Source organism: Lepisosteus platostomus, chromosome 11 (assembly GCF_059453375.1).
Source record: "Lepisosteus platostomus isolate fLepPlt1 chromosome 11, fLepPlt1.hap1, whole genome shotgun sequence".
NCBI classification, from domain to species: domain Eukaryota; kingdom Metazoa; phylum Chordata; class Actinopteri; order Semionotiformes; family Lepisosteidae; genus Lepisosteus; species Lepisosteus platostomus.
Window position 1 is genome coordinate 25,115,125 of NC_142621.1, and position 15,521 is coordinate 25,130,645.

At 37.8% G+C, this 15,521-nt stretch overlaps 2 protein-coding genes across 3 annotated transcripts in view; one reads left to right on the forward strand and one right to left on the reverse strand.

Moving 5' to 3' along the window:
- samd13 (sterile alpha motif domain containing 13) overlaps positions 1-1,515 on the forward strand; it is a 29,542-nt gene extending 28,027 nt beyond the window's left edge. For both annotated transcript variants that reach the window (XM_088597579.1, XM_088597580.1), the window contains one exon: positions 528-1,515. In XM_088597579.1, coding sequence (XP_088453705.1) covers positions 528-671 — 144 coding nt within the window. In that variant the 3' untranslated portion in view covers positions 672-1,515. The remainder of the gene's footprint in view (positions 1-527) is intronic.
- A 3,509-nt stretch (positions 1,516-5,024) lies between these two features.
- uox (urate oxidase) lies at positions 5,025-15,319 on the reverse strand. Its single transcript, XM_088597538.1, has 8 exons — positions 15,224-15,319; positions 12,024-12,236; positions 10,822-10,938; positions 10,282-10,360; positions 9,284-9,470; positions 8,724-8,847; positions 7,842-7,925; positions 5,025-5,358 (listed from the first exon to the last, which is right to left on the reverse strand). Exons 1-8 carry the CDS (start codon positions 15,257-15,259, stop codon positions 5,284-5,286), a joined length of 915 nt encoding a protein of 304 aa, XP_088453664.1. The 5' UTR covers positions 15,260-15,319; the 3' UTR covers positions 5,025-5,283.
- Between the last annotated feature and the right edge of the window lie 202 nt (positions 15,320-15,521).

Genomic DNA, 15,521 nt, shown 5'->3' on the forward strand with positions numbered 1-15,521 from the left:
GAACTAGATGCCTCTTTGTGCAGTTGTGCACCTTTTTCCAGATCGCCATGACTTGTTAATCCAAAGAACCGCTGATGATTTTCACCCATTTATTGTACTTTTGCCCTGTTACTTTTAATTTACATCAAGGAAATTGAAGACCCAGGCCTTGTTGGTTATTTCGTAATTTAGCTTAGGAACCTTTGATCCTGACCAATTAACTGACACGCTAGCCTCTGTTGATTAGTCCTATTTAAATTAACAAATAAACTTCCTGGGTTGGAGTTATTATGAGCCAAAAGCCAACAGGTGAAGTACATACGGAACTATCCAAAGATCTTCACCGATGAAGGGGAAAGTCTGATTTTTTTCAACAAACTGTAGTTACCTTGTACACCCATTCTCTTCTGTCACCACAATGTCATGGACGCCATCATTATCAAATGATGTTCGATGCACTTTGAGCTTTTCCCGCACTGCTGCTTCAACCTTTTCATCAACATCATTTTTTAGAGAGAGATCTGTTTTGTTTTTGTTTTTTCTTCCAGGAAATTGATGGCAAATCCCTGCTGCTAATGACTCGGAACGATGTCTTGACTGGGCTTTCGATAAAGCTGGGGCCCGCGCTTAAAATTTATGAGTATCATGTAAAGCCTCTTCAAACGCAGCACATGAAGAACAGCACGTCGTAGCATGGCAACACAGGGCCTGGGGCACGGCGCTGTCTGTCGCAACACAGGTCTCCAGTGAGGAAGACAATCATTGAAGGAGTTGACAAGGTAATCCCAAATCCCAAATGAGGAAGAAAGAAGCAAGGCTCATCTGTTGGTGGATGTGTGTCTTATGCAATTTTACTTGAAGTTCAAAGAAAAGCATTTTGTGTGCTTTCTAGCCATTCACAAGACTTGCAGGCCTGTGATTTTGCAGGTCAATGGCTTTGACCTGCTGCGGTTTCCAGATTTTATTCAAAGGACTGTAGAGGAAAGCTTCTGCTGGAGAATCTGCCTTGCCGCTGTTCTTTCTCTACACCGGCTGGCTCTGAATTTTGGGACTACCGTGAAAGGGGACAGTCCTTGCAAAATTTGTTTTTGTTTTGACCAAAGTGGATCAAAATCCTGTATTTAGCTTGCCTCTTAACTTCTTCTGGAAAGATTTCCGGTTGGTGGTGGTGGGGAGGGGTCTGTTTTCTTTAAAAGGTATTAATGTGAATCGGTTACATTGTTACATACAAATGTGATTTCTAAAATACCATGTGATTTCATTGAAATACAACAGTGTATTAATTTCATTTGTGTGTGTGTGTGGGGGGGTCACATTCATAGAAAAATAATCAGTTCTGATCTGTCAAATCATTTATATTCAAAGGCAAACATATTAATAAAAACTCAATTTCAAGCAGTTGTTCAACAGCCTGAAGCAATGGACTATATAAAACTGAATGTTCTTAGTCAAGGAATGTTCTGAATGGTGTTGGAGTAACGCTCCAGTTTGAAAGACTGTCCTGCTTGAGAAAATACATTAAATTACGATCGTTAATTTGGGGACTTTGTTTGTCACACTACCATTGTACATACCATCTAATACTGTTTCAGGAGATGAAATGGAGTGCAAGCCACTGTATAGTCAAGTGTATAAAGGAGAATGCTGAATACAAAACCTTTTTACTTAATAATCTGAGGACTTTTTATATTTTAGAAAAGAAAAAAATATAGAAAAATCAAAATTTATCAAATTAAAAATACAAAGCAAGTAAAAACATACTTGTGCACCTACTTCCTTTGCAAGTTATAACTGTATATAACATGGGCAGCATTATACCTAATATTTGTTGGAAGAATTTGTCATATCTGGAGTTTTATTTTTACAAATGTTATGGTTTTTAACCATTGAGAAGAAAGTAGTGCTTATAAAACTTTCAGAGTTAAAAAGCATTAATTCTGGCTTTTAGCTAAAATTGTAAACATTTCTGCTACTTTTTATTACTAGTGGTGCTTTAATGGCCTAAAGGGGTATTCTGTATTTTGCCTGAACTACAGGATTGCTCCTCACATGAATGACTATAATGTACCTCAGGCTGTAGGGACTTTGTCTTTGAACACAGGAAAAAAACAAGGCTGAGCTCTCCCTGGTTGAAATCTGCAGGTATTTAAATGGTGCTTATTCTGACAAACATCAGGCATTGCTCTATTATTAGGCCTAAGCGTGGCTTCAAAGACTAAAGAATCTTGAAACTGTGTTCTTCAAGCACAGATAGAGGGATTTTTCGATAGATGTGTGAGTCAGTTGCTTATTTTCTTTGTTCAGTACAGAAACTGAATTAGCAGCCAAGGTGCCCTCTAGCTTGTACTGCTTTGCTTATCCCAGCGCTCAGACTTTTGCAGTGTTAAGGTCTGGATCGACGCTGTAGTGCGGTTTTGCACGGCACTGGCTTGTACTTTCCCACGAGAACTGTCCACATTGCTTTTCTGTGTTGCTTAACAAACTAGTGCAGCATTGTGCCACTAGCAACCTTCAGCCACAGAGATGTACCCTCTGTATTGAAAGTGGGGCTACCTTTTCCCCACTTCCACTGTCTGCTGGCTTTGCATTAGCCAGTCAAAACCTGAATTAAGTCATTTTCAACATCAATGGAACTAATCATGGACAACATTAGATTAGCATTGGAAGGATGAAAATATCTGATCCCACATCTTGTGTAGAAATTTGGATTTAAATATCTTCAGATGTCATAGCAACATGTTGCCCCAAGTGACAAGTTTTTTGTTTTGTTTTCATGGTAGTTCTCCTCTATAGTCCATATGTTAATCTCCATACTGTCCATAGGATAGACCACTGATGTCATGCAGAACAGCCTAATAAAAATAAACTGTTCTAAAAATCATATTGGGAACTACGTACAATGTGGACTGCCTCTTAATGCAGTACTTTGGCCCTACAGATGCACCCCTTACCATGTACTTGGCAGTGCACAACATAATGTATTTTGCAACCTAACTGTCCAGACTTTAAACCTTCAGACCACTGTCACTATAAAGAAAACAAACTAAAACAGTTGCTTAAAAAGCATTTACAGAACCTTTCATGGTCCAGGCAGCAGGTACAGCGATCTTTTTCACTGCCATTTTCTGAAGGCACTGGAAGCTTACAGGACGTGTACAGATATGATCTTTCTATTCACTGTTCTTGAACATGGTTTCTTTGGAAAGTTTCAAAGGAAAGTTGTTTGGTTTTACATCTGGTCAGTAAAATTAAATGAGCTGATGCATTCTGTCTGAGAGAGAAAGATTGTTTCAGTTGTATTACAAACCTTGATTGTTTAATTACTTTGTGAATCTGCAAACCTTTCTTTAAGAACCATATTGTCCTGGGCTAGTTTTAAACAGAATTAGAAGTAAACTGATTTTTTTGCACTTTTCTGGTGACTAAAACTTGTAAAATACTCAAATTTGTATATTATCAATTGTTGTGCAAACAGCAAGAGATTATTAGTGGATGCTTTGACTCAAGAACCTACTCCTATACTGTATTGTGCTGCTATTTTAAACCAAACTCTTCACAGGGAGTTTGTATCTATGGCATAACCTGTGTGTGCAATGATTTCATCTTAAATTTCTGTGGATTTCTCCACATGACTACTTCAGAAAATATTGTATTATATTTTTTCTATTTGTACAAATCGGCATTTTTTCCCTGTAAAAGGATAAACTTTTTTGTAGTGCATACAGGCCTGAATCCTCTGAGATAAACCTTTGAGATGATGTGCTTTGTATGTGGGATTTTGATATGGCCCCAATGTTCCCCACAGAAGTTGTAGCTAAGCAATGTGATCACGCTACCAACTGACTCATCTAGTGAAGGCACTGACTTGTAGCCGCGGTTGAGCCCTGAAGCCCAGCCTTTGCTGGATCGCGTTTTGGCTGTGTCTTTTAGTCAGCTTTACAGGGATTGCCTAGGTGGCAGCACACTGTTGGTATTGGGTGGGGTCTGGAGACAGCCAGAGTTTCTGCACAACAAAAACTAGCACCTGGGGTGGCCACCTGTGAGTTCCCACTGACATCAGTGAGAGACGCGCCCCACTTCCAGATAAGACACATCTCCTACAAGGAGCCGGTGGTGGTTGCAGTGTGTCGAACGGCAGAAAGGTTTGGACAGGTGGTTGCGTTGGAGATGATGTTCACAGGTCCTCATTCCCCTTGTGTGATGTAGCTGGAAGCCATGTTGATGAACATGAAATCTAGTACTGCATATGCAACTTGACATTGTTCAGGTGGTTCCACAGAAATTCTAGTCAAGTAAAAAGTTACCAACACTGCAGTGAGCTGAAGCCAGCTAATCTAACCGTTTGTACTATTAGTGAAATATTCAGTATGTTCTGTTTTGCACTGAATTTGACTTCTAAAAGTAAGATCTTTATATTGTGTGAAAAATAGGGTGATACTAGCATAATTTTAAAAGCTTAATACTAAAATGTATGAACTCTCTGTGGCAAAGAGCCAGTACAAAGGCACTTGGCTGCTTCTCTTCAGCACTTAAACTGAGACGTTCTTTTCAGCAATTTCTTGACTTATTTATTTGTATTGGTCTGGTAATCAAGACTTGTTATTCATGTTTCATTTTTTTTTAATTTAACCTGTACAAGGAATAAAAACTAGTTTGTTAAACTATTCTAAACTTATTTTCAAAACCGAAAAAAAATTTTTTTCTTTGTAAATAAATCCAAATACCATTGTGTTTCTTAAGTTTGTATATTGTAACAGTGAAAAGTTGTTCTTGTTTGTATTGTGTGGTTGACTTTGCATTTGTTACATGGCTTAAAAACTATGTAAAAAGCGGTGTCCTTTGTCATTGGTGGCACGATAAATTCTGCACATTTTTCTGAAAAAAAAATTAGAGCCTAGATTTGTAGACTTTTTAAAAATATACTGGTCCAGGGAACCAAAGACAACCCTTTTCACCTGATGGCCCCCAAATTTTGGTTTGGGGCAGGTGAAGGCTCTGTGTGGCTGCTATGATAATCTTGTAATAAATTAGCACAGTGAACCGTGTCCACAAAACGTAATTAATTCAGCTTTATTGGCAGCACAGTTAATCAACTGTAACTGGTAAAGCACACAGTGCGTAAACCTCCAATAAACATTTTATTCCAAGCCGTAAACAAGCCTGTTGCTATTGTTATGTTTTCCACGTGGGATGAATTAAACCAAACATGCCTTTTCTGGTTAAGATGCCATCGTGGTAAGTGTGCAAAAAGGTTTGTAGGTGCCACCTTATCCCCCCGCTGTATAAAGTCTCCTCTTCTGCTCTTCAAAGTCGAGACCACTGTTTTCTCCGCACCGTGCCTGTAATATTCCCTGATGGGTTGTCAAGTGGCAGAAGTACCTGAAGAGACAGTAAACACAGTTAATGTTGACAGCTCATGCTGTTTGTGTGGTTAAAACAAAGCACCTTCTTGTTTGTAAAGCTCCAGCAACCGTGTTAGCTGTCCACCACTGGGAAATTGGAATTATGAACCCAAACTAAGTAACTGACCACCTAAGAACAAGGTGGTTTAGTGATTTAGTGTTTTGCACAGTGAGTCAGCAGAGGAGCCAGGGCTTGAGCTGTAAACTTAGTGGTACTTTAACAAGTGCCAAAACCTCAAGCACCGGTCAACTTTTCCTCTGTTCAGAGAGCCCCATATGGAAATGTATCACTTAGAAGAACTGTGCAGATAAGCTTTAGAAAAGCACTCCTTTTCATTCTGGAAACAAAGGAGCAGGTATGAAAATGTGCGGAATGTCATTTTATTAGACTTCTTTTTATTTGTTTTGGTTGTGTGTTGTTTTAGATTGTTCAATAAACAAAGTCTACTTAAGACTGACGTTCTCCATCATAAATTGAATCACAAATGAAACAGGGTGATTGCACTGTTGCTGTGGATTATATGGCTGTTTCTGCATCCCTCTTTTAGTTTTCTTATTGTTCAAATCTTGTTCAGTTATAACATAACTTTTTTTTTTACCTTAACTGATAAAGATTATTAGGTCAAGAGAGAGAAAAGGTCATGTTGAAATGCAGGCTTAAGTAAACAATCTTAATTTTTACAATACAGTCAAACATCAAGTAAGGTGTCTGAGATAATGGGAAATGTGAATTGAAAAGGAAATGGCTAATGTATTTAATGAATATTTCACTCAGTTGTTTACCAAGGAAAAAACCGACACCTCTGTACCTCAGAAAAGACAATGTTTTAAATTAAATAGCATCAGCATGGAAGAAGCAAAAGTGTTAAAGGTAAAAGAAATACTAATGACTTAAAACCTTTCAGGCAGAGCTCTTGAAGAAGATAGAGGTACTACTCATTGTCTGGACAATTGCTGTTTTCCTTTAAAACGGTAACAAAACTGAAACAAATAAATAAACCAAGTGGCTTTATTCCTGTTACATTGAAGATTTACGTCCAGGCCTGATTTGAAATTCTCAGAAGTATTTACAAATATGTCAGAATCAAAAGTGAAACATGCAGAAGAGGAAACAAGTGTTAACTATGGCAAAGTGCATTTACAACTGAGTAATGAGGGCCCTTACTGTATATTACACAAAGGGTTGGGAGAGTCTGGAACATGATACCCAGGCACGTTAAAACTGATTCCCTGGTTTCTTTCATCAGATCGATTAGCTGTTCACAACCAACAAGCTATAGGGGTCAAATGACCTTCTTTCATGATAATAATAACCACTTATTTACCTAGGTGAGTTAATTTAGAACAAAATCTTGTTAATGACTTTGGCAATACCCATTTACAGATGAATCTGTGCTCAAGGGTACAGTCCTTCAAGCGTTTCTCTGACTAAACTCTGCTTTATTCCTTGGTGAACTTGCCGTTTGTTTTGAAAGGGCCCCTGAATTAATATCACAAGTCATGTTTTTGCTCTTTGCACTCCCTTGTATTAAAATGCCTGTACATCAGCTCCGCCTTGTGGACAGAACGTATAAATTCAGTCAGAGACTGTCATAATTAGTTTTGCATCCACAGGGGACCTGGGCAATACCTTATTGTCTCTGAAATTGAAGTGAATTACATTATACCTAGTCAGACATTGGCTCATAATCAGTTGAATTGTTTTTCTTAGCAAGTTTCAAAAACTGGTAAGATTTTTTAAATCAAGGCTGAATTTGTTAAAATGACGTTTCAGTCCATTCTCCATGTCTGCTTTGCTTTAAGCACTTAACACAATTTTTTATTTTGGTATTAAGACATAGCTAAAGAGTTCTTATCATTAATAGAAAGGTTGTCTTGTGGTAGTCGAGGGCTTGGGAGTGTTTTGATTAACAGAGATGTCTGTTTGCTTCACCATTCCTGCCAGTGATATGATTAGTCACTGTTGCTCTGTATCACCCCCTGTGCCAGTTAAAAGATTGCTCATCATACTGTTTTGCTAAAAATAAAGACCAGAGTGGTATAATGAACAATGAATGCCTGAGGCACAATACTGGAACATCACATCTTTTTAGGTCATTTTGTTTTCATTGGAATTCAAGATTGGTTATGTTAATTCATGTAAGTCTGATACTTCATAATAGTCAGGAACTCAACAGATTTTAAAATTTGAGAAGAAAACTTATAGCAAGTTTCCTTATCAATTAAATAAGTTTACTTATTACAATGCTTTAATGAATAGCAAATGAAAATGACTTGTCTTAGTATGGCCACCAGTGCAGTTTGTGTTCTAGGTAATACCACTGATTTCATTCACAAAGTCCCTTCTGGTAATATGTGGGCGACACAAGATTGCTGGAGACTACAAATTCAGTTAACAATGCTCCTTGATTATGGTGGGTCATTTTTTCCTTCACTTTGTTAATGAAAAACAATACTCACTTCATCTTTGTTTTCAAGTCCCATTTTTGTCATGTCTATGGTGAAATAATGTTGGTTTGGCATAACAATCTCAATCTCCTCAACCTGGAAAAGCAAAATGATCGTTTTTTCAAAGATATCTAAAATTAGTAACAGGGTTACAAGGAACTTGCTATATTTTAACAGTTCACCTCATGTCATCAAAATCATTTACAGTTTTCAACCAATTCAGTTTCTAGAGGTAGTGAACACACTGTTACAAATTAAAACTCCATCTGGCATCAAAGTCTGCCGTGCTGTCACATATATGTATATGTGTTATATGTTATGCAGTTAAATTCACATATTACAGGATAAGAGGATTAGAGGCTTTTACATATATGAAAAAGTGCAATCTCATACATTTGAAGTGGGTTGACATTTATTGTTTACATTTTCAATTTAATTTATATTTTGTGCATAGACGTACATATGCTTGGCATATTTTAATGTCTTGCCAATTTGTTCTCATCCAAGATTAGATCAAAGACGGCCCACCTCCCAATTGTTAGGTTTCATTTCTTTTAATTGGACACACATGAAGAAGTGTCTGACAGAATGTTTTCCTTCATCAACATGTTTGAAATTTGTAATGGGTGGGTAGGGTGAGCTATTGATATATCACTATCCATGATTCACTGTCCACAGTGGACAATTCCACCTGGAAAACCCTTTCAAGGTCAGTGTGTGATTCCCATGAATCTCGTAGATAAAAATGACTGAAAAAATGTTCAAAACTAGCATCATCTTGCAACAGGTGTGCCTTCAAGTGATCCTCTTGTTTATAACCTTTCCTTTCTTATGAATGGTCTGACCAGAACATAGACGTATTGTTTCAATGTGATCTTTCAGTATGCAACTGACCTCTGGTACTCTCTGCAGGATGAGAACCTGGGCTTCATAGAGAGTCTTCTGAACTGAAGGTGAGAATTCACCCTTGTCATAGGGGCCTGCAAATCTTTCAATAATGGTCTCTTTCACAGTTTTCCTGAAAAACAAACAAACTAAATGATTACATTTATTTACTGAATATAAGTTCTTTTTTTAAACTTACACCTGATTTGTTTTAAATACATGCCAGTGCATAAAAGACTTCTTTGTTTACCACATTAACACGAACACTGAGGGGACATGCACTCACATATCAAATTGATACTAAATTGAACCAGTTGTGCCATAAAATCTACTTCTCAGAAGATTCCAGCCCTGGCCCCTTTTTAATGAATGACATAGAGTATCTCTTTATATTTGTGTAGCCTTTGTGAAGGTGTTGTATTTGTCTTTTTTGTTTATGGTATAGAGTAAATCATAATGTTGATCTACATTATCTCTGAAGCTCGAAATGTTGTTCTCAAAATTGCCGTTTGAATTTCATGGATGCAACGTCACCATATGTATAGGACATTTTTGTCAATGCAAATCACCATGCTGTGTCGAAGGAGAAGTTCCTGAACTTGTTGTAGCGCCACTTTGCATAGACAGCTGTGCAGAAGAACCTGTCCTGGGTTTCAGGCAGTGTTGTGAACCTGTCCTTCAAAAAACCTGTAAAGCCCGACTTGGTGGTCTTCAGGATTTTCATGTCTTTCAGACCTGCATGGACCACTGGGCTCTCTGTAGAACAAAGAGCAGCACAGGATTACTGAAGTGTAAGGCACACTAGGCCTCAGGACCCAAAGGGTAGCTTTACAGGCCTGTCTAAATCATTATCTGCTATTATCTGTCTGGGAAGAGACATTGATTAATCCAAATAAGTAAACGGTTTAGTTACCTAATTAAGAAGTATAATAAAAAAGAATAACTCGTAACACTACAAAGGAACAAGTAAGAGGTTTGTTCCATGCTGAAAAGAAAAGAAAGAAAACACAACGTTTTGGCCGTGAAGCCTTCTTTGGGTGTGAGCAGGTAGCTCCTGAAGAAGGCTCCACGGCCGAAACGCTGCGTTTCCTTTCTTCTCTTTTCAGCATGGAATAAACCTTTACTTGTTCCTTTGCAGCCTAGGCATGCTGACGCAACTACCCACCAGAACTTCTAGTAACACTACAGGTACCTTGCCTTGAAATAATTTAAACCAGTTTGTCATTCTTTATAATGAAAGTGATATTTAAATTATATTGAACCTTCTTGTCATAAAACAAAAAATGTTTTATGATTTAAATTATACATTTAAATATACATATAAAATAATTACTGCAATGCATTTTTGTTAAAAATGGTAAAAGTTGTAAAAAAGGTAAGTATGCCTGCATGTTTCATAACAAGTACTGATGAGTAACATGCAAGCTACAGTACACAATTTCTCAAAATGTCTAGAAAAATCGATTTCATTCAGCAGTCACAAATGTAATAAACGTGTTGTGGTAATTTTGTAGTTTTTAGGAACAAAGATATTTGCAGAAACAGTAACTTGCTAACAGCAGCTCACCATTTTGTTTCTGTTCAACTTCACAGAAGCGAATGGATTCCTGGTTGTAAATGAAGGCATGGACATGCTCAGTGCCATTCTGTGGAGTAAACAGTGCTTTGGTTACATCTCTTTTATGCTGTTACATCAAAGCAGACTCTTAATACAGCATGTAAATATCTTTATTAGGTGCCTTTTGAGGAAGAACAGTACATCGAATGTAAAATAAAAATTACTGCCATGCAGAATGCTGCAGGCTGCATTATGTAAAAACAGGAGACGTGTGATGAACAAAAAAAATGAGTTTGTGATGAAAGAACCTAGCAACCAGCTCTTGTTTATCATATTGTTGGAAGAAGGCGAGACAGTATAATTTTCTGTCAGTGACTGCCCAAGGGAGACCTGATTTAGCAGAGGTATGATCTCTTTTTTGACCAAAGAGAATCCTTTCTCTTCTTTATTTCCTGTGCACTGATTTAAAGTCCTATTAGAGAAAACATTTTAACACAAGTGAAAACAACATTCAGGGCTCCGGCTAGCAGACATCACTCACATCCTTACCCTCTCCAGGCGTTTCCATGGAGCCTCCTCAATGTAAACCTTGGCTCGTGTAACATGCTTGAAGTTTGTTAAGAAGTGGTCACATATATCCATGGCAAATATTTCAATGGTCCGGATCTGCCAAAATAGAACACAGAAATGCACTGAGCCTTTAAGGAAAGGGACCTATTCAATATGGAACAAGGAACATCAGAGGTTTTGCGTGTCTTCTGATGCACTGATCATCTTTAATCACACATCTCCTTACTAGTATTTGGTTTTCTTGTTTCATTATCCCTCATAAAATTCTGTTTTGCTGGGGTGTGTTCAGTGCTTCGCTTTTTAAAATGTTTGGAATGTAACTTCCATATACTGTATCCCTTCATTGTGGGTAGAGAGCATAGGAGCAGGCTGAGTATAATAATTTACTATTGCCAATGATGATTTTATCATTCTTTGAAATCATTGCATTCTTAGGAAGATTTAGGAAATGTCAAATTCCTTTTATTTCTAGGTGAATGTGCTTTTGAGGTTATTATTTTTGACTGAATAAACTAAGGCCCTGACTTAATTTGTGACGATACCTCTTTTTCTTGCCTTATCCTTTGTCCTTGCTGGAACCTCTCACCTAACAATGCTTTATTTTTTTATTTGGAATCACCAAATGATGATTGACTTGGCTCACTGACGCAGCCCTTGTCCCTGCGCATGGTGAACGAGGGTTACCCTGATGCACACCACCAAGCTGTGCGCTGTGCCTCAGGCTTCTAGTGTAGCTCTTACAGGTGTGTAGTGTAAACATCCATCTGTTTTCTAACCACTTGAGGCAATACTGGGTCGCAGGGGAGCCGGAGCCCAACCCAGCATGCAACGGGCACAAGGTAGGATACACGCTGGATGGGATACTAGTCCATCACAGGGCACACACAGGTACAAACATGCACACATTCACAACAGGGACAGTTTTCCCAGAAGTCAATTAACCAAACGGTTTGTCTCTAGACTGTGGGAGGAAACCCACATGAACACAGGGAGAACATACAAACTCCATGCAGATAGCATGGAATTGATCCCACTAACACTAACCACTGCGCCACCATGCGTCCCATCTATTGGCTCTTTCAGTCCACAGTCTTTTTGCGCCATTGTGTGTCCACTGGAAATATAACAAGAAACGTGGTCCCACTTTCCCTTATTGGTGAAGGCCATTCTGTGAAACTTACCCCTTTCAGTTTTGCCAGTGCGTGGACAGTGTTCTTCATGGTGTCAGTGGGAATGATGTCCGAGTTGTCCCCAGCCAGGTAGTCCTTGCGTGTCCTTAAAGTCAGCTCCACATCTGCCTTGATCTCTGTAATGTAGTGTTGCCTCCCTTCTCGTCTGACATGCATCACCTTCACTGTATTCTTCCCATAGCCAGTGTGCACAAACTCCACATCCTGCAACAGGTTTCTAGCTTCAGACAGCGATCCAGTCTCCTCAGGATCATAGTGAATGTGATCAGACTAGACCTTGCAGCAGAGAGTCGTTTATACACTTGAGAGACCTGAGGTGTTGACATTTCATTCTACACCGTGTGACTATTATTATTTATTTCATGAGCAGCAAAATTGGTACTAGTGGCTCCCGGGACCAGGAGGTCTTGGATAATGGGGTTTTGTAACTTTGCAGTTGTAAGGACCTCTATTTGAGAATTCTGTATCCCACTGAAATATCAGAACAGTTTCCACAACTTTTTTTGCTCTCTTGATAAATTTGTCCCAATGCAGAAAAACATCTCTTTTTCATGCTGATTTGATTCGCACACTTTCATAATCTAATCTGAGAAACGGAGAACAAATTTACTCTGCTGCAAAAAGCACTGAACCCCCTTCACCCCTGCACCCTTGTTGTTTGTTCGATACACGTTCATTTTTATGAACCAAGCTTGCAATTTGTTCGATGTCTCTGTGAGGTATTTTTGCCTGCTAAATGAATGAAAGTTGTAAAATCCATACCATAAAGCAATGAGAGCAGTATGACTCACCAGCTTTAGAGCATATTAAGAATGCAATATTGAGAGCTATGAAAAAAACGCGCTATTTCTGGGACTACTTGAAACGAAGCTATGAGCTTTATTAGGCATACTGGTCTTAAAAGGAAGCAAGCTACTGAAAGGAACGCAGGTGCTATCCGCTGAAAGCATATTTGGACAGCTTTCTCAAATGTCATACTAGCAGCATCTTAAGCAGGATTTATGGATGTGTTTTTGAAAACAGAAGCTGACTTCCTTCTTTTGTGAATAAAAACAAACTACGTTTGTGAACTTCCTGAGCCAAGTTATTAAAACTGACACGCCAGGTTCCTTCCAAAAATGTCTGGATGAGGTTTTGGAATTCATTAGCTACTAGCAACAAAACGAGGGCTGAATGGCTTCCTCTCATGAAGCCTTACTTATGTCTTGAGGTGACTTTATAGCATTAGGCGTTGTCTAAGCGTTGTTAGTCTGACAAACTACTTCAACCTGATCTGATCATTACTCCAAAGTTCAGCTTACACTGAAAGGGAGAGTAAGGCTCAAAATCAGCTCAGTTTAAGGATCATATTAAATGTGTTCTGAGGTAATTTCATTTTTTAAATAACTGATTAGGTTAACTAAAGGTTCTTGCTTTCATTCTGGTTCTATAAAAATTAACAAACATAAAAAAAATGTTCAGGTGGGTTGCTGCGTCAGCATGCGTAGGCTGCAAAGGAACAAGTAAAGGTTTATTCCTTTCTGAAAAGAGGAGGAAGAAAACACAGCGATTCAGCTGGGGAGCCTTCTTCGGGTGTAAGAAAGGTGGGGCAGGCAGCAAAGATGATATAGCATGGGAAAACAAAAGCCAGGAGAGAGGAGCAGGGGAGAGGCAGAGTGGCCAATCAAGTGGTGCGAGGTCGAGAGAGGTGTGAAACGAAACCTACAAAAGAATACAGAGAATTAGAAGAATACAAGTCTGTCGTTGAGAGAAGGGGAAAGGTGAAAAGACACGTTTATTCCAATTTTACAGCTGGTGCTTTATATTGTAGCCCTGAGAGCTTGTTTGTTCTTCGGAAGCCAAGCTCTTTGAATTTAATTTTCAAATTCATTTTAACTGCATTTATTTAATAAAATGTGATTTTATAATGTTGGCAAGGTCTTGTACAGTTAATTTAAAACAGGAACCTTCATGGTTAACCTCAAAGTGCCTGCTTTGGGGCAGCTACATTTTGTGTGACGGTTTATTTTCACATTTTATCATCAGGCCCTGTAATTTACACTGAGAGCTAACAGAGTGGAAATTTTGAATTATTTAAATTACCTTTTTTTTTTCATAAGGTTACATATGTGGCGGTTTCACTCACTGACCCAATATTTAAATTTAATTTTATTTGGAGATTGTGAAGATTACTTAAGCTGTTAAATTGTTTTTGTCATCTTATGCATATACTGTGTGTTTCTTGTTTGGTAATTGGTCCATGTCATGTTAAATGTATTGTGTATTAGTTCAGGTGGGGTTTTTTTCAGTTCAGGTGGGTGTTTTCTTTCTTCTTTTTTTTCCAGCATGGAATAAACCTATTACTTGTATTGTGTGTTGTTTTATTCTGTTGTTCTTTTACCTGCCTGCAAAACAAATATTCCATCTGGGATAAAAAAGGGAATATGTAAGTTAATAACATTGTTTTCACTTAGAATACTTTTTCCAGTTAGAAGTGAGTGTTCTTGGAATACATATGATACCTGTATCATGGTGTGAAAGGTAAAAGGTACTTTTAAAAAGGTACATAATTAATAAATTTACTGTGCACTGTTAACCAGATGTTCTGTATTGTGAGTTGTTTGAAATACTTTGTGATTGCACTTCTATGAAAAGATTAGGTATTGATTGATTAAAAAAGCATTTGATTTTTAAATATCTCACTGCTGGTCCTGTATAAATCCTTCTTCAAAAAGTTTGGACTTAAAAGTTAATTCCTTTAGTTTTTGAAACTATCCCTTTGATACGCAACAACAAGTCACAGCAGTTTGAAAATTTTAAAATACGAAAATAATTGTGAATGATTTCTGAGCAGGATATGAATTGTTTGTGTCTCACTACTTTTTTTAAGCTGGTCATGATAAAGTATGTAAGTATTTTATTTCTTTGTCTACAAAATAATTTTTTTTCTCTATAAAATAAATTTGTAGCCACACAGTGGAGATAACTGAGATAATAATGATAAGAATAATGATAGCTTAGAAAATGTAAACTGTAGTCTTCATTATTAATTATGTAGACCCTACATAGTGACATTACATTTTACTTTTATGTTTACTTTTTAAAATTGTTTTGCCTATACTGCTTTTGTAACAAACAATGTGAACACATGGAAACACACATCTACATTCAGTAATAAGGATAAAAAATGAAAATAATTTCATTAATACTACCTTATTGTATTCAGTAGTTGAGAGGTTGTGTGCCATTGTGTGTCCTAGATCTGCTCCGGTTCAGAATGACTCTCTCGTGTCCCGTCTTGACTGAAACAGCGACATGGCCTTGAGTTAGGTTTTAAGCTGGATGGGAGGTCCAGATTTAAATTTTTTGTGCTTCTGGGTGCACTTTACATATGTATGCTAGAGAAACAGGTTTCCTTACATAACTGCCATTTCACACCATTCTATATGTTCTTTAGTTTAACTTCAGCCGTTACTGGCTTTTACTTTTCAATGTATTGTTATACAGGTG

Excerpts from the sequence above, each read along its gene's own strand:
- uox (XM_088597538.1), bottom strand. The coding sequence starts at position 15,259 with ATGGCACACAACCTCTCAACTACTGAATACAATAAG. Across the intron at positions 12,237-15,223 it reads CAACTACTGAATACAATAAG|GATGTGGAGTTTGTGCACAC; the intron begins GTAGTATTAATG and ends AACCTGTTGCAG. Across the intron at positions 10,361-10,821 it reads CATGGAAACGCCTGGAGAGG|AATGGCACTGAGCATGTCCA; the intron begins GTAAGGATGTGA and ends TTTACTCCACAG.